The sequence below is a fragment of the Mugil cephalus genome, chromosome 10 (genome assembly GCF_022458985.1).
Source record: "Mugil cephalus isolate CIBA_MC_2020 chromosome 10, CIBA_Mcephalus_1.1, whole genome shotgun sequence".
NCBI classification, from domain to species: domain Eukaryota; kingdom Metazoa; phylum Chordata; class Actinopteri; order Mugiliformes; family Mugilidae; genus Mugil; species Mugil cephalus.
Window position 1 is genome coordinate 19,867,409 of NC_061779.1, and position 19,360 is coordinate 19,886,768.

At 40.6% G+C, this 19,360-nt stretch overlaps 1 protein-coding gene across 3 annotated transcripts in view; it reads left to right on the forward strand.

The window, feature by feature from the left end:
• kcnq1.2 (potassium voltage-gated channel, KQT-like subfamily, member 1.2) overlaps window positions 1-19,360 on the forward strand; it is a 161,376-nt gene that overhangs the window by 25,117 nt on the left and 116,899 nt on the right. For 2 of the 3 annotated variants that reach the window (XM_047597062.1, XM_047597061.1), the window contains exons 7-14: window positions 4,166-4,306; window positions 6,805-6,915; window positions 7,589-7,684; window positions 8,136-8,267; window positions 12,265-12,430; window positions 15,849-15,875; window positions 17,404-17,457; window positions 17,755-17,872. In XM_047597062.1, coding sequence (XP_047453018.1) covers window positions 4,166-4,306; window positions 6,805-6,915; window positions 7,589-7,684; window positions 8,136-8,267; window positions 12,265-12,430; window positions 15,849-15,875; window positions 17,404-17,457; window positions 17,755-17,872 — 845 coding nt within the window. The remainder of the gene's footprint in view (window positions 1-4,165; window positions 4,307-6,804; window positions 6,916-7,588; window positions 7,685-8,135; window positions 8,268-12,264; window positions 12,431-15,848; window positions 15,876-17,403; window positions 17,458-17,754; window positions 17,873-19,360) is intronic. The other variant, XM_047597063.1, reaches the window with a different exon arrangement.

Below are 19,360 nucleotides of genomic sequence, written 5' to 3' on the forward strand. Positions count from 1 at the left end.
AAAGCAAGACGTATTGGTGAGGATTGCGTGCAGGAGGTCACAGAAATAAGTGAAAGATGAATCCGAGTTGAGCCTAACGTGATTCATTCCCTTCCTGTTGTCAGATGACCGCGTTATCTAATGATGTGCTCTGTTTAGTGGAAATACACCACGGCATTGTCAAGAAGTGGTTGAATGGAATACACTAAGCACGTTAGTCTGCTCGGAATAGTATTTGAGCTTGATGCATCTTCACTTGGCTTAATTTAGCAGTATTTGCCTTTTAAAAGTTCCACTTTTCATTCACAATAACTATTTTTTAAAAAAAAATGTATTCTTTACTTAGCCCGGATGTTCCATTGAGCTGGGAGCTCTGGTGAATATGTTAGTACGTACACAATGCAGCACAAACAAAATAGCCAAATTGGGAAGGCAGATAGTCCTAATCAGCCATATCCATAGTATATATATATATTGCATATTACTTCTCCTCAAGTATCCCTCCTCAAGTCAAGGATTAAAGCAGAAACTTGGGTCCTTGAGGGAGTCAAAAGCAAAATAATAAGAAGGTGGTCCTAATGTTATGCCTTATGGTTTATGTCCTGCATGATGAAAAATATTAAGCATATTGTGCACCAACTACACTGTATTTTTGGCAACTATTGAAGCAGCATGTATGTGAAAAGTAACATGGTACAGTGTTGGAAAAAAGTTTTCGGACACCCCATGTATTTGTGAAATATTGCATTAAAAATCATCCTTAGGTCTTCAAGTGCAATTTCTTTTAGTGGAGTCACAGACAAAATACTAAACAAAATACTAGGACAGCCATTAAAAACTTTGATTGGTTCTATAAAAATACATAATACATTTTGAGTACTAGGTCATTTTGGTACCAGTGATCCACTAATGAAGGCCGTGCTTTTTATTAAAAGACACATTTTTTTCTGTTCCTGTGCTTCTTGTCTATATAAAACCAGTGCATTTGAAAGTTCTTTATAGAGAAAACTGGCTAAAACAAGGAACCACCCAAACTGTACGTGGTCGACTTTAAGATCATGGCTTAAGGTCTTACAAGGCAGCTCCTGATCAATGAGAGACAGAGGTTAGCCCGGCATCATTGGGCCCAAGCACACAAGAACTGGACAGTCAGGAACTGGAAGAAGATTCTGTGGTCAGATGAGTCCAGTTTCCAGCTTTATCTTCCTCCTGCTAATGTGAGGGTATGCAGAAGGCCAGACAAAGCTCCAGCATGTACAGTACCTACTGTCAGACATGGTGGAGGCAATATCATGGATGAATGCTGCTGGTGTTGGTCATCAACTGTCTGTGATGGTACATTGAACTCCTTCTGCACATACACTGTTCCGTCAAAACTGGATGTTTCAACAAGATAATGCCCCTTGCCACACATCCAGGGTCAGGAGAACTTGTATCCAGGTCTTAGAGTGGCCAATTCAATCCCCAGAAATGAGTCACATTGAAAATCTGTGGTGGATTATCAAAAGGTCTGTTTCAAAGCACGAACCAAAGAATTTAGAATTAAGAATTTAGTAATTCAAGAAGAATGGGCCAAGATTACCCCTCAACAGTGTGAAAGGCTCGTGGAGAACATGCAGCCAGGATTAGAGCTCTACTGTGTGCTAATGGCAGGAATACTGAATAACAATTTGATGATGTGATGGTTTATTTATTTTTTTGTTCCGTTTTGAACACATTCTCTGTTATTTGTTGGCTTTGATATCGACAGTGTTGAGAACTGACAAATTGAAACTGTCAAGAATTTAGTTTTGTTAGTTTTTCTTGTAAACAATAAACAAAATAAATATAATTTGTGTTTGTCTGTGTCTGTCTAATCCAGCCACAGCTTTTGAAACACAAAAAAGATTTTTGCACAAATATTTCATGATAATATTGATAAAATTATAAGGTAGTCTGAAAACTATGGGTGTAAATCATTGTAACATCTCTGGAGTGTATTGCCATTGCAGTCAGCTTTCTGTTCACCACCCCGAGCTCATCCTATTCCTGACTCTCGTGCAGTAGTCAACTATAATGACTGCCACACTCTGTTTATCTTTCCTGCAGAGCGGAACGTGCTGGTCTCAACAGACACAAGGCCGATTATTTCTTAAGCAAAGCCTGAGAGCATTCATAAAACTCGAGATGTGTAAAACACTGTTTGGGAAATAACATAGTGGGAGTAAAAGCTGGCAGCTTCAGGCACAAGGGAAATACCCAAACAATCATTTGTGAAAATGACCGACTGACGTGCCTTGTTATGTACAGTAGGAGGAAGGTTGATGTCAGTCAGCAGCAACTTACTGAATGAAGCAGATGGAGGACAAAAATAGAACATAATAATGTTCAGCTTGGAGGAATTTGACTGATCTGCAGACACAGCTCGTTGAAAGAGTAGTTCAAGAGTTTGTTTTTGTGTTGTTTTGTTTTTTCATTCCTCAGAGGATACATTTTTACACAGTTCAGAGTAAAACCTTAAACTTAAACCTGATGGTTCCAATTTTGCAAAATAGATTATTTTCTTAAAAACTAAATACAGTCTTTGCTGAATCAGTGCATTTCTCAATCTCTGAAAGATTTGCAGCTCTGGACGTACAGATGAGTTCTTTTCACCACAGCCAACACTCATACTCAATAAGTGGACTAAACTGTGGTGCTCTGATCACAGGCTGCACCTACTGTCGTATGATTTCAAAAGTATGCTCAACAGCAGGGTCCTGAAGTTGTAATATAGAACTGGAAATCAGACATTATTCATCTGCTATGGCACGACGTGTCTGCTGTGAGAAACAGAAAGACTTTCAGGCCAGTTTGTCAATTTCAAATCAAATATATCTCAGACTGTACATAACAGACAAAGCATGTGCTGAAATTCAGTCTTCTAGTCTTCAGTCTTCTTCATCTGTAATTCAGTTTACAGCTGCCGTCCCACACAAAGGTTGACAACTGCATTCTATATTTGTTTATTTAAGCACTTGAAGACTAGACTCACGATCTCCACTGACAAAAGAGAGGGTAAACCCTTTGTCTCTGGGTATTTTTGGGCTTTTTGTCTTCATTGAATATATATGTGTATTTATTAAAGAGAGGCAGTACACAATAGAGTACATTAAGTGCATTGAAGAGCACAGGCCAGACTCCAATTCAGTTTAAAAACTAAACTACAGTAGGTGAGCTACAGGACGGACACCTCTCTGCCCATTTTTTATTTTTTAAATGTCTTTATTAAGATATTTAAAAGGGTGATTCCCTTCCCACTGACTTTTCTAGTTCTAGTTTTGCCTCTCCTATATTACATAGTAAGTATTCAGTTTGTCCTTTAGCTTCTACCTGTAGCTTCTCAATTTTGCTTCCACAAGGTTTTGGACCTTGTGCTTGTAAAATGAGATAAACATTGCAACATAGTAACTTAATCTAATATTTTGCCTCAGGTTTGAATTAGTCAATACTTTCTTACTTCAACTATTAGAAATTTCTCTGAAAAAAATGGTTTGTATATATTAGAACTTGTTTTAGTTGAGGGATAGTTTGGCTGATGGCATCAGTTGTGTGGAAACAATATACCTCAAACTCACATTGATAAAGAACACAGAGAAATCTGCTCACAATAATACTTTCCAATCACTTTTCTGAGCACGGCTCTTTAAATGTAGTATTATTATAAAAATCGACCTGCAGATTGAAACAGGCTTGTATATTTTCACAGTAAACATTTAATGACCTTTACGTGTAGCCTTTGTGTGTTTGTATCTCAGCTCTATATCAGTTCTTACACTTGCTGAATGGTGAACAAAGTAGAGACGTAAAACTTGTTCTGGAAGAATTTCCTGCAACAGAAGCATTGCTGCTGGCTTTTAGTTAGGTAGACTTACTTATTGCCAGGGGGCAAATTCTTTTTCTCAACACTGCACATCACCTCACAATTTATCACACGAAAATGACAAGCAGAAAGGTACAACACAACATTTCGTAAATCACATAAAATTGTTACCTAACTTATTCAGAGCTGATTTGACTGTGGGTAATAACCTTTGCCACTGCGAACCCTTCTGCACCTCAAGGTCCTGTGATGAGAGGACAGTGCAGTGAAGTGGTAATTCAGCAGCTGTGAATTGTCCGTCAGTATTTTCATGTTTCATCTCCCTTTAACTTGACTTTTTTTCAGGAGCTGATCACCACCCTGTACATTGGCTTCTTGGGGCTCATCTTTTCCTCCTACTTTGTCTACTTGGCGGAGAAGGACGCTGTCGATGAGGAGGGCAAGACGGGTTTCTCCAGCTACGCTGATGCTCTGTGGTGGGGCGTGGTAAGGCAGCCGAACAAGAAAATATGAATACACTGTGTAGAAACCAAAGACAGTCTCTGATGTTTTTGCACAGATTACAGTAGATGTTTTAAAAGCTTTTTTTAAAGGAATATTCCTCACATCCTCCAACGCTATTTGGATTTCCAAATATATGTTAACATAATTGAAAGGCCGCATCACATCAAGATACTTCTCTTGAAAGAGCTGTAACTACTTATCTATACAATGCACTCTTTAGTGAAGTCTTAACTGGAAAGATCTAGATGGCCGGCCACTCCGGTCAGACCAATTATTAACCTCCTTATGTTTTTGCTCTTCCCGCTGGTTCTTCATGCATGCGTTGTTGCAACACTCAACACAGAGGCAGGTGTGTTGATGTTTTCTGTGCATCGAGCTGGTTTAGCCTATTACCCTCCGTGCAGAGGCTCGGGTTTCCAGAGCAGTTAATTAAACATTTGAATTGAAAGAGCAGAGTAATGAGAAACCTATGGCAGCCTTGTGCAGGGGATCAGCGTGCCACAAAGGGACGGTAATAAAGCATTCACCTCTGGGATCTTTGGCTCAAAGAACTTTTAGAGCACCAATATAAAGTGTCAGTTCCCTTAATTAAAACTTTAATTGTGGGATTACCACCTTTATGTAACAAGGGTTAGAGGGGTCACATTGCTCTGCTCTGCTCTATGGAAGCTGTTATTTGTGTTGCTCCGCTCACAATGCACAGAAAAGAATCACACTTTGCACCTCTCTGAGATTGTACACTTGAGAGTCAAGATATGCTTTTACAATACGTTCGGTGAGGTATGTAAGTGTTTGTGTGTCTGCTGGTTGGAATGAGCTGATTGGGGCTAAACTCTCCCACAGTGTATTCCTTCTCTTGGCATGATTTCCACATTCGGATGTGCAGGTGCGCGGCACAGCTGGAGGACAAGCCAATGCCATGATTCATATCCCCTTCTCTCTCTCCCTTCCTCTCCTTCTCTGCTCTGTCTTTTTTTTCTTGATTAGGTAACGACTGGTTTGATTATACCAGCGCTTTGTTACCTCAGTCAGAATAAGAGAGCTAGTAGAACGTAACCGGTCACTTTGTAAACTGCGATGGTATGTGACGCATACAGTAGTGGGATACAGACTCATATAAACACGCACACTTAAAGACATTCATACACATGCATATTCAACGAGGAGGCCTGTGACCTTTGTGTAGACATGAAGAGGTTTTTGCCCCCCACTCTACAGTCTGAATGAGAGGGCTGTTTTTGAGTAGACCATTCCACTCTGATGGTCAGGAGGACATTGTTTAGTCACAGGATTTGTGGATGAGGGATTAAATCCCCCACCACTCCGCCCAGCCCCAACACACACCCACCCGCCTTTCCCGCCTTCGCTCCTTCGTCTTTGCTCTCAAAGCTCTTTAAACTATCTCACCTTACATCGGCTGCTTTGTGTTAGCGCACAGCAGCGGCTCACGCAGCGACACCCCGTAGACACCCACAGTAAGCCAAGTGTGTTCTGAATGTGTCAGAATTGGCTCGGCCTTTAGAGTGGGTGTACATGCAAATGCGAGAGGTATTTGTTTTCCCTCCTCACCCTGGCAAATTCCTACACTCACTGCGGATTAGTGGTAGGGAATCTTATTCCCTTTGAAGAGCAAGAGCCTCAGATGCCCCGGCCGTTGCTGACAGTTGTGGAGAGAGAGCGGCTGATGAGCTTTTTCTTTACTGAGTAACTTCTCTTATAGACTGCTGCAGGGAAGCTTTGAGAGCTCAGCATTGATTGACAATTTCATTACACAGGCAGTTAAAACATTTAAATTAAAAATCTGAGGGAATTTCATATTTCTTACTTCTAATTAAATCTTTTCTGTGACATATTTACATTGCATTTTATCCTATAAGGTTCATCCGGGGTAGACGTAGACATAGGCTTTATTGTCATTCAGAATTAAATTCCATTATACTGGAGTCCAGTATAACATACAGTGTACTTCATGAAATTAAATTAACAAATTCAGCAGTGCAAGGGTGATCTGTACTACAAGCAGTAATTCAATTACTGCTATACAGATTGTCATTCTCATAAACATCCTAACACATTTAGACACACACATATTCAATGAGCAATGCAAAGCTTTACCACAGCAGTTTATAAGAGGAGTTACCCAATGAGGAAAGGGTTTATCAAGCTTTCTGGATCTTGTCCACAGCTCTCAGCGATGGCTGGGGCATTTGAGGTTGTTGATCCTCAAAGGGAATAAGATTCCCTACCACTAATCCTCAGTGAGTGTAGGAATTAAAATGGTTTCATCTTACTTGTCAATTATTATAATTATAACACTGACTCTTGTTTACAACCAGACTAAAGTGTAAAGCAAAAAAACACAATCAGACGCCCCGACAATAAATGGGTCAGTGAAGGACTGTGATCATGTCATATGTATGTCTACAGTGTCTTTATGCAGATTCTATGTGAGATAAACTTTGTTCACTCTTTGATTTTAGGTGACCGTCACCACGATCGGATATGGAGACAAAATTCCTCAAACGTGGATAGGCAAGGCCATTGCCTCCTGCTTCAGTGTCTTCGCCATCTCCTTCTTCGCTCTACCTGCTGTAAATGCAATTTTAATCTAAATCATATGAAGTTCATGAGCAGTAAGGAAAGACGTTATTTTATTAAAGTTTTAATTTAGCCCTAACTTTATTACGAGATGTTTGAATCGTGCTTTTCATTTTTAGTGTAGGCATTGCTCCTTGTGATGCCCACGTAGTTTTTTTGGTCCATATCCTATAATGAAATGAAATAATGACTAATTAAAGATAAATTTATTTATGAACGGTGCTTTCCTAACCTTTCCAGTAAAAGTGCAAATCTCAAAGGTTTCATTCACATAAGAAAGTGTTATATAACTATCAACAAGTGAAAATCATAGTGGTGATTGATCGAACCACAGATGAAATTAAGTGAAGTTTTGTCGTCTTGGACAAATTCCCCAGCACTGATAGAGAACACAGGCAACACTCTGTGTGAAGAAATGTTTAAGTAAGCATTGCTATGGCCCAACAAACAAAGGAAAAGGCTGTTGACTATTATACTACTGTTGTGGAGGTGTGGCCCAGGTGCCAGCTGCCAACTGACTGACGACATCAGACATGGGACTCGCGTCTGGGTCTTTGCAAAGTCCAAAAACACTCCTTCCATTACTGTTTACAAATCAGTCTTTGGTTTTTTTATTGGACGATTGTATGAATGGTAAAATAATCAAACTTGATTTTCCTTGATTAGGGTATTCTTGGCTCAGGGTTTGCCCTGAAAGTCCAACAGAAGCAGAGACAGAAGCACTTCAACAGACAGATCCCTGCTGCAGCCTCACTAATCCAGGTAACTTTTAGCATTGAATGGGTAATTACCAACCCTAAAAAGTATTTTATCCCACTTTGAAAACATGTAAGGGAATAGCAAGAGACATCTTAGTTGGGTTTCTTTGTAAGAAACAAAATTCAAAGTCTTCTTAAGGATATCAGTGAATGCTCTCAGTCTTACTCTGTTTAATCCTCAAGGTAAATGTCAGACAAAGCTGATGGATAAACAGATGAATGTCCTTCATACCTTAGATAGGACTGTCTAGATATCTGTGACTCAAAGACAACCGACATGTCTGCAGAACTGTCTGTCTATATATACTGTGCTATTTATTTTAAAAATATAAAAATTAAAATTGTTCAATGGGAAATGTAATAATTCTATTAGGAACAGAACATTTGACAATTTTACATCTGTGCTCTAGAGATGAAAAAGGTTAAAAGAACTTGTCATAACTTGTGTTTCTCAGACACTGTGGAGGTGCTATGCAGCGGAGAAACCAAACGGTTGTGCTGTTACCTGGAAAATGTACGTTCTAACTCCAGAGGCTGTCGCCTCAGTGGAATCTGAGAGTCCTAACATCAGGAAGCTCAACATATCGGTAACTATCTAGTTTAAATTCAAATTTGAGACAATGTTATTGAATAGCTTTGAGGATTTTTCTGTTGTAATTGTTTTAATTGTGTCAAAGGCAGGAGTGTGTTGTCCATTTCAAATTAGGCAACATCTATGTACAGCACAGGTATAGATCAGAAAATTAGATTATTGAAGAAAAGTTCAATATTTTTGTCAATCACATCAGAAAGGGAAACTTGTATATTCATTACCTCAAGAAACCTGTAAAGGTTTCCTGAGCCTTTAAATAGTCTGTCAGTCTGGGTCGGTAGGTTACACAATCATGGGGAAGACTGCTGACTTGACAAATGTCCAGAATACAGTCATTGACGCCCTTCATAAGGAGGGAAACCCACAAAGGGTCATTGCTAAAGAAGCTGGTTGTTCACAGAGTGCTGAACAACTAGCATAATCATATGTGGAAGGAAAAGGTGTGGTAAGAAAAGGTGCACCAGCAACAGAGATAACCGCAGCCTTGAGAGGATTGTCAAGCAAAATCCATTTAACAATCTGGGGGAGCTTCACAAGGAGTGGACTGAGGCTGGAGTGACTGCATCAACAGCTGCTATGCACAGAAGAATCTTGGACATGAGCTACAAATGTCACATTCCTCAAGTCAAGTCACTCGTGAACCAATGACGACGTCAGAAGCGTCTTATCTGTGCTGAGGGGAAAAGGAACTGTACTGTTGCTCCGTGGTCCAGGGTTTTCTTTTCAGATGAAAGCACAGGGTCTGGAGGAAGAGTGGAGAGGCACAGAATCCATGTGGCTTGAAGTCCAGTGTGAGGTTTCCACAGTCAGTGATGATTTGGGGTGCCATGACATCTGCTGGTGTTGGTCCGCTGTGTTTTCTGAAGTCCACAGTCAAAGCAGCCGTCTGCAGTACATGTTAGAGCACATCATGCTTCCTTCTGCTGACAAGCTTTATGGAGATGCTGATTTCATTTTCCAGCACCTGCCCACATTGCCAAAGGGACCAAAATGTGCTTCTATGAACATGGTGTTACTGTGCTTGACTGGCCTAAACCCCACAGAGAATCTATGGGCTATTGTCAAGAGGAAGGTGAGAGACACCAGCCCCAACAATGCAGATGACCTGAAGGCTGCTATCAACCTGGGCTTCCATTACACCTCAGCAACAGGCCACAGGCTGATCACCTCATGCCACGGTGCATTGATGCAGTGATTCATGCAAAAGGAGGCCCAGCAAAGTATTGAGTGCATAGAAATGAACACACTTTTCAGATAGTTATGTGTAAAATATTCTTTTTTTTTAATCGATCTCATGTAATATTCTAATTTGACAATAATCTGAGACACTGAGTTTTGGGTTTTCATTACGTGTAAGCCATAATCATCAAAATTACAAGAAAGAAATGCTTGAAACATTTCACTCTGTGTGTAATGAATATATGAGTTTCAAAAAATATTGATTTTTTTCACAATATTCTAATTTTTTTTAGCTATACCCTATATATATATCGTCTTTATGAAAAACACTAGGGTTTTCCGGGTTTGCTGGGTTCTGTCAGTGAGGGTTGTTCATACAGGCAATGTACAGTGGCTAATGCGCACAGGCCCCAACAGCATTCACAACCCAAATAATGATGTCTGATCTCACAGGTGGGTATTCAAACATTTAAACATCTTTAAGCTTTTAAAGCCGGCGTTATGGAGTTGAACTTATCCAAGTAAATATTTCTTGTTTCCCTGGATGTTTCGCATTGTAGGAAGTATCCGTGTCAGCCTCACCTGTCAAACAGTGACCACATTTTCCATTTTTCTTTCAGTTTGCGTGATTGTCTGTCTCGCCTTTTTTCAGCTGCTAGTTTGTGGTCACTGAGCCTGTGCATAGTTAGGATTTGCCTCTAAAAATAATTTTTAAAAGCATGTTCTACTCCAGGATTATGTAAAACAGATGCTGGCAGCTTAAAAGAAATCGTTATGTGTGAACACAGCCTTAGGCACCAAACCTGCTTTGTGATGTCCTGCTTTGAATGGAGTTTTTTTCCCCTTCACATCCTGAGCGCTCTCTTTCTTACCTTATTGTCTCTTTTGTTTCTTCTAACAAATAAATGTCAAACCCTAGCCCACACAAAAAAAAAATAATAATAAAATACATTAGTTTTTAAAGCTATGGCCTTTTTTTATTCTTGTGGTTCTAGACGTCTCATTAAAAGTTACCATAAATATGCGTTGAAGTTCTCATAAATAAGAAGAGTTTTCATCATTAACAGTCACAAGTAGCACTTTGAATGTGAGTTGTCACGTCAAGAATTGAATTCGTCGACAGTGTTGCTGGAAACCGCCGTTGGACTGTGATAGTTCAGCTGGATTTACATGCACGTGAACCCACGCCGCATTGTCCCCTTGTGTCCTTCACCTTTCGCAACAATATTAGCTATATTGCGCCATACAGAAAATAAAAGGGCTAGTTAAGTTCCCACAAACACACACAAACGCGGTGGGGCACAATGCGCACAAAACACAAATACACACAGAGCAGCCCCTCCTGCCCCCAACGCCTGACTCCACCAGGATGACTCGAGGCCTTTGTCTCTGCCGGACAAAGACTCAGTCAGTTGAGATGATGTCACCACCGCCTTTCTCATGGGAGTAAACCTTTGTCTAGTAGAACAACAACAAAAAAATCTTTGTGTAGCATTCAACCCACATGTATTTGGGAGAGTGAAGGCGGCTTCCGCTCTTTTCTGTTTCAGCATGTGACTTTCTCCTCTGTCTTTCCTCCCTCGGCGTCCGCTCTGTCTCCTCCTCTCCTGTTTCTTCTCAGTGGAGACTTTATTTCACTCTTTCCTCTTCCCCTCTTCCTCTCTCTCAGTACGTTTCATCTGCTCCTCTCTGCCTTTTCCCTTTCCCTCCTCTTCATTTTTTACTCCATCAGTGTCTTTTTTTCTTAAGCTCCCTGTCTGTTACAGTTTCTTCTTGTCCTTCCATCTTCTCCCTCTTTTATCCCTCGTCTCTGTTGTAATGTTCAATGCCCACTACCGCTACCTCCCTCTCTCTCTCCCGCTCTCTCTCTACTAATGACTCATTCAAACATTGGGTATTTGGATTGAACTCCTGGCCACTTGTCAAATGCCAAAGCCTGATGCACTGAGTCCAAATAATTGAGTTTCTATAAAGGCTACATCCATGATCTTGGTCCAAGGATTGGAGGGGAGGCACCATTTAGGTTCTCACAAACTCACTGACTCCCATAACACAGAGCTATGATCTCACTCTAAGAAGCTGAGATTAAACAGGTGCCGCTTATGTCACCAGCTCCCGACCACAGAATATGGTGTATAACAACAACATGAGCTACAGGGCTATAGAATGAAAATCACATGTTTTGGTATTTCATTGTTTTTGGCATTGGATGGCTTTTTAACACACTTCGCTCGTTGTTCAGAGAATATGTTTGCGGGAATGCAATGCATTAAGCAAATAGTTAATGTTCAATGCTATCATTTTAATTTATAGAAAGGTGCTTTTGAAAAATGTATGTAAATAATTTCTGGTAGGACTTCTAACATACAGCGTTGGAAGTGAATTTGTCCGGACCTCAACTAGACATTTGTTACCTGACGTAGAATAGTGCCTACTGGATGTAGATGAGCTCATGTCCATGTAAAACCCCCGCCTTCCTTCTTTCTCCACGGAGAGGAGTTATTTCTTTGTGATTGGCAGCTGCTTTTGTACATGTGGCTGATGAGTGCAGTGGCCACTGTGGTGCAGATATTAATAAGGAGTGAAAGCAAACAACCCCTCTGACTGTGACATCATCTCATGTATGTTAGTGCATATTAGGAAAACTTCTAGATTTTTTTATTTGAGGAACAAAATGCTTCACTCTTTACTTTCAGGATTTACACACGTCTGTATGACTCTTTTATTGTTAATTATAATTGCAATTTATCATCATGGCAAAGTTGGCAAACTCTATGCTCATTAACTGCGTTGATGTTTCCTCTGTCTGTCAGAAAAAGGGGACCAAGAGGAGGCTGAAGTGCAGAGGAAATGGTTCTATGGGCGTGGCCTCAGAGAGAGCCGTATCCATCCCCCAGATCACCTACGATCACATCGATGACTCTGAGGAGAAGAAAGACGTCTCGTTTTTCGTGTCTGAGCCCACGGGGACTGTTGAAGGTAATGTGCCGAAAAGACCACTTGCGTCATGACATTGCAATGTGCAGTGACAGCTATAAACTCGTATGAAATAAAGGTATTGTCACTTGCTAATTTTTAACATGTCTGAGCTCCACTCACTCTGGCAGCCAGCTACCCTCTATAAAATTCCCTTTCACCCAACAAATCAGTTCAAGGCCAGTCAACTGGCCAAGATTACACATGAAAGGGAAATGGTGAAAGTTTTATTACTGCTTGATCATACTGACTTCATGTTGGATCTCTTGACAAAAGAATTTTTATTTAAAACTTTACACCTCAGTGTGAAGGTGTTTTTGAAGAAATTGCCTTTATTGTTGTGTGAAGCTCTCGTTGCTATTTCGATACATTTCAAACCTGTTATTTGAACTGGTTGTAAAGTGTGTGTCATTAATGAACATCTGACGAGTTGAAGAACTGCCTAATTTAATCATCTAGCTTCATCTCAGCACAATTATGTTTGGTCAAATATGTGTTGAGAGCACTGAAGTGATGTAATGCATTCATAAAATCCTTCATCAGCAAAAATTTGATGTGTTTTTGCAACTGGGGCATTTAAAGCTGCAGTGCAGAACCGTTATCTGTCCTTTCTGGCAGTAAAAGGAATTAACAAACACTGTTGACACAAGCATATGACGTATGCAGGTGAACTTCACTCTGGGGTAATACCAGAACTGTCCGTGGCTCAGCCATGGAGGCAGCTGAAGACTGAAACTCCAATTTGATTAGTAGGCTATGTAGCCATGACACTTAAATGGTCCTAAGACATTTCTCTGTATATTTGTTTCAATTTTTAATCACATGCTTGGGGAATTCCAGGGCAACAGTAGCAGTGTTTTGTGTTGTTTCTTATCACCCTTCAATGTCCTTATTGAAGAAATATTGCTTTGGACCACTGAACATATTTTTTTATTTGAGCATCAAAAAATTTCCTTGGATGCCTTCTTAGTTTTTCCATCGGAGGTCCCCCATACTCCCAGTTGCTGTAGCAACCTCACTTGCAAAACACATTTGACTATTAAAAAAAAGGACAACTTCTTCGTAGTCTTAGCAATAGGTTTCTTGTAGAGCAGTTTGAAAGCTCAGGCTCTGGCTGTCGCAATCATTGGACGAACCTGAGACCACTTTAAATGGAACAAATTCAAAAATGGTCAGAGAAGTGGTGCATCAGTGGAGCATGTATGGGCAGGTTAACGAGATGAATTGTATAAAGTTTTGGTATAAATTGGCTTTTGAGACCAAAACATTATTTAAAGCTGTATTTCTGCTGTAAAGTTTACGTGGGGGTCTATAAGGGTTATCTAGCTTTATGAGCACAGCCTCAAGTGGACTTTCTAGGAACCACAGCTTTTTCTACTCAGGTTTTCAGCTCTTGAAGTAGCAGCTTGATTACTACGTGTGCACCAGTGTGTGAGGGAGTGATTTTCCTGCTGGGCTTAATCAGCATTGGCACGGCCTTCAATATAATGAACATTCATTTACATATTAAATTATCCACACTGGACAAAACTAAATCATGAATTGCCTTTTCTCATAGGTTTTGCTTTAGAGATATTTGCTTTTACACTTATCATCAAGTGTATCATCAATCATCCCTGTTTTGAGTGGCTGTGCCTCCTTAACAAAGCTAACATAACAAGGCAAATGACTGGCTCTTAAGTATATCAATGAATCAAAGTTATTCTAACTTGATGTATAAAAAAATACACAATTGACCACATATCAATGTGGTTTTTTGAGCCATTCTTTTGCTAAAAGCTGACAGTTGGGTCCTTTCAGTTCATGCAAACAGTGAAGGTCATTAAGGGAGGAGTTGTTATGTACTGGCTTCTCATTCTCACACAGTAAACAGTATCCTGATCCCCTTAGAACCAAGATGGCTGCCAGGTGTCTCCAGTAAGCCACATGGAAGCCATTAGTGTCTTAGTAGTGATTAGAGGTCATGGTTACAAGCTCTTTACTGCTTCACTTGTCCCTTTTTCTGGCCACAGATGCTCATACTGTGCCTAAACAGAAGAAAACAACAACTTTAAAATACCAGCTTGTCAAAGTTACGAGTGGGAATTTCTTGTAATGCAAGTTAGTTTTACCAGTGCTGCACTCAAAGCCAAGTTGTGTTTATTAAATAATGACTCCAACCAAAGCAACAGTGTGATTTCAGATCATTCCACATAATGAACAACCTGTTTCCCAGGTCATAGCAGCACTTGGACAACAGACACTATTTCTAAATGCAAGTCTGTACACACTGTGTACAGTTATACGAGTGGTGGTTTAACTTCCTGTGTTAAAAACCCACCTCAGCAAATGAACTGACCCAGACTTCCGGTTAATAAACACACTTAATGAGCTTTTCTTGTCAAAGCTGGTCGTCATAAAAGGACCGGGAGTGACAGAAACTTGTCATAAAGGCAGGCCATCTCTGGAGGAACAAGCACGTATAAGAGACTGGGGGCTTTTTAGATAAAATGAACGCGTACGTGTGTGTGTGTGTGTGTGTGTGTGTGTGTGTGTGTGTGTGTGTGTGTGTGTGTGTGTGTGTGTGTGGTAAAAGCAGCCATATTAAAGTTGATGATATCACATTATATCCTTGTACACATGTACAAGCAATGTTGCAAGCCAATACTAATTTTAATGTTTTACACATTCTGTATAATCAATAAATATATATAAAGGAATATACGTGTTGTAACTATGGAGTGGAATAGAGAAGTGGACAACGTATGGATGAAGTGAAACCATGTGAAGAAGCCGAAGTCTGCAGCCTGCTGTCACTAATTATAATGTCTGAGGTGGAACAGCATGGGTCTGTATGATCTTTGCTTCAGATCTGTCCATAAAAACAGCATCTGCAGTGTCTACTGTGTACACCAGGGCCCTTTTTGCTTGTCTACACAACCACTGTCTGGTAACACGCCATTTGTATTGATTATGGCGTATGTTCCAACCAATACAGAGAAAAAAAAAACTTTCGGACCCAACTGGATAGTCCTACAATCAATCAGAGCCATTTGTTGGAAACAAATTCAACTCCACAGCCCTGTGTAGGACGAAACCAAACGATGTTACTGGCTCAGCAGATCTTTGCCGGGGGATAATCAGTTCCCAATGGATCAACTACATACCGTCTTAAACCCCATAAAATGTTGTGGGTGGGGGAGGCTTGGCCTTGCTTCTAGACTACAGAACTCCTGTTTAATTTAAAAATTACAATAGTTTTTTAATACAAAGCCATCCATTATTGGGCCTTGAGCATTTGGAACTGTTATTTATAGTGTTTCTCTTCCTTCACTTCTAAATTAGATGCTTGGCAGCTGGCTCGCAACTGTATCTGGCCTATAATTATCGATGGTCTTGCCATGTTTTCCTCTATTAACAATACGTTTGCCTTTCTTTGCAGGAATCACCAGGATATTCAGGCAAACAGGTGAGTTTGTTCTGTTAAATCATTCCACCACACTTGAAGCCCGAGGTGTATTCAAATGACATTTGAAGGATTTGATTTATTTTGTTTAGTCAGAGGGATAATGTCAATAAAGACCTTTAGAACATGACGTTAAGTTTTGAAGAAAGACAAAGACAAGAGACCCAACGATTGAGTTTGTTTTCTATAAACCTGTCATTCACTGTCACAACAGAAACAAAGGTTGAGTATGTAGTGTGTGTGATTACTGCACTGTCTAACCAGTAGCCCCTTCCACTGGTTAAGTACTTCTTTTTCTTCTATTAAAAACTCCTCTGTGTTAATCATTAGCTAGACTGCCTATTTAATGTGGCCTAGACAGTATTTTAATTAGATTCTCTGGCTGGCTGGGGCTTTGTCCTCAACCGGACCAAACCAGAGCCAAGCTGACAAACTCAGACGCTGGTCCTGAGTTGACCTGGCTTGTTTTCTGTACTGGGTGCTCTGCCAAATCCATGGGTGAGGAACAGGGCTGGCCTGGCTGGGAATGGACAGAGGCCGTGGGGACCGTGGGGACCCAGACTGGGACACTAAAGAGAGGTGGAGAAGGAGGGGAGGTGTGTGGAGTTGATAAGCTGCCATTGTGGAGCTCCAATGGTTAGAAATAAACTGGTCATTGTTTGATTTAGTCAGTGTCCAACTTATCGCTCCACTTATCTGTCTGGTCCTGCCTGCGTCCCTCTCTCTCTCTGTTTTTTTTTTTTTTCCTCTGCACTTTGAGTTCTTTCTTTCTCTATTTACTGCCCTTGGCTCATACGCTCTCGAACGAAAACGTTTGCACTGATGGGCCAGATAAAATCCGTATTGTTCATAAAGCCTTATCCTCTTTATGTCGTCAATAAGCCAGTTCGCGTCTCCTTCGGGGAGCTGAGGTTGGGGCTAAAGGTGGCTCTGGAAATGCTCATTCTCTAACTTTTGCTCCTTCTCTCCTTCCCTTTCTCTCTATCGCTGTCTCTGCTTCCACATGTCAAACAAACCCAATGATAGAATACAAGCGAGTCTGAATGGCTTTTGCTTGAATTGGAATGGTTCATTCTGTTCTTGGACGCAGATTTGCCTCTCCATTCTTTATCACAATGGAGGCTTGGTGGTTTGGAGGAGAGACTTGTCAAACTCTGCTGACAGTCTGACTGCAGGTCAAGACCCAGCTACACATGTTGTTCTTTGCTGTTGTTTTTAGCCAGCACCAGCAGCCACACAGCTACACCGCTGAACTGGAGCACTGCGATTTCTGCTTATGTTGTTTTCTATTGGGATTAGTATAAATTTCTAGTTGATAATTATTTTGGGCAGATTCTTTAGTTTCATTTCGTAATCCCACCCTAAATTGCTTAACCTCTTCTCATATATAGAATTGTTTCCACCATCTTGAAAGTTTGTTCTACATCTGGTGGTTTAATTCTGTTCCATCAATATAAATTAAATTGCATTGAGTTAAACTATTTTTTCCCCTTTCTTCCTTATTTTCTTTTCATATTTTTCTCTGCATCAGGCCCTCCTCTTCATTCTTGGTCATCTTTCACTCTGAGCTGCCCTGCCTCTCCAGGTATTTTTCTGTCTCACTATGTCTGCCTGTCTTTTTGTCCCTGTATGTATGTGCGCCTTGTCTCACATTGCACACAACATTGTCGTAGGTCTTGAAATTTAATGCTACACCTGACACCATTATATTGCAGTCTTGTGTGTCTGTAAAGCAGTTCTCACAGAAGCCAAATCACGTGTTTAGTATGCATTTGCAGCCTATTTAGAAATCTTTGTAAATTAAGCAGATTTAAATATGTCAGTAGTTTATCAGTCCACTATTTCTACTGAAAAGTTTGTCCATTATCCTCATTCTTTGCAGTAAAGAAGAGTCATGATAACAACACGTCCATTGACATCTCCCGGGCCAACAGCTTAACCGATGAGCTAGACTTCATGACTGAGGATATTCCCCTTCCTGTGGTGACTAACAAAACTCAGTAAGTCCCAGAAAGTTTTCTATCTGCTCCCCCAATCCGAAGCCCCCCCCATCTCCCTCCCATCCATCACCGTGCGCTGACCTCCATTCTCTGATCCATATTATGCTGATTTCGCTACCGGTCATAGTACCTAAAGGCCTTTTGTCAAACCAGAGAGCCCCTCTAGCTGCTCTCTAAATGAAGTTGTTTTGTTGAACTCTCTTGAGGGTTAAAGAGACTCTTGAGGACCAAGGCCATATCAGGTACAGCGAGTTATAAAGGGGATTATCCCCTTAGTCTCGAGAGAACGTCAAAGAAATCCCTCTCAATGGGTTGTCGTACATGTTATGGTACAGATTGCTTGTCGCCACATGCCCTCATGGGACTCACAATTCACTGTTGCTGCTTTGTGTGTGAATTTCTAATGTATGTTAATGGTCTTCCTTCCTCCCATTGACCTGCTTATTGAAATGGGTTTCATTAACGTGAACCACACTGTAATTACGTTTTCTTTGCTTCCCATGTTAATGCGTTGCGGCGGAGAGTGCAGGCTGCTGCTACAACGACTGCTGCAAAGACAGTTTATTAAGGTCCTAACTCCTGATTCTAACTGTTCAGCAGTACCAGGACACCAACACTACACGCAGTCATGAATAATAAATACGGTCTGTCCATAATATGCATCTGCCACGGAGAGCTGTCCGGCCCTGAGGGGACAGCCCATAGGTTTCTAGACACTGTTTGAGTGTTGTGTGGGACATGAAGTGTTCTTCCTTTGTGTTGCCTTTAGTCATTACTTATAGTATATAGTTGCACTGAAACGATTGGACAGCAAAAGGCAATTTGCAATTGTGTGCGTTCATTTTCAAGTGAAAACATCTGCATCAAATATACTTGAAAAAAGATGGATAATCTTTAAAAACGTATCTGTAACTATTATAACACGATGTAGAGAGTATTTCCATCCTCGTTGTTTGACATTTGGTAAGATGTTCTTTTCACCGAATGTTTCTGTTTTTTTCTTCATCGCTTCACTTGCGTTTGTTTTCAAAATAACTTTGGCTTATCCAGATGGCTTTGCATTCTTTACTGTAGATGATGACTTTTCCATTCGGGCCCTGTTTGTGCATCAACAATGCCCCGCCACTTCTGTGTCAGCTAAAACTCCCTGTAGCTCCTTTGCAGTCACAGGAGACTTTTGCATTGTCGACCTCCGCAGTTCCTCTTAACTGCCGTCTACCATTGCCCGGCTTTTTAAGCATCAAGCAGTTTCATTTCCCCATCCGTAATCAGTTATTTGAGGGAGGCCAAGTCTCAAGTAGTCGGAGAATTTATGACGCTCTGGAATTGTCATCAGCTTATGATTCCTGATGGCGATTCTTGATCTGCTTTGCATGTCAAGACAAGTTAATGAAGTTCTGAATCTTTACAAGTATAATGGGGCCCATATTTACAATATATTACTTCAGCTTCAAGTTCATAAAACACAAAGTAATGGCATTAACATCT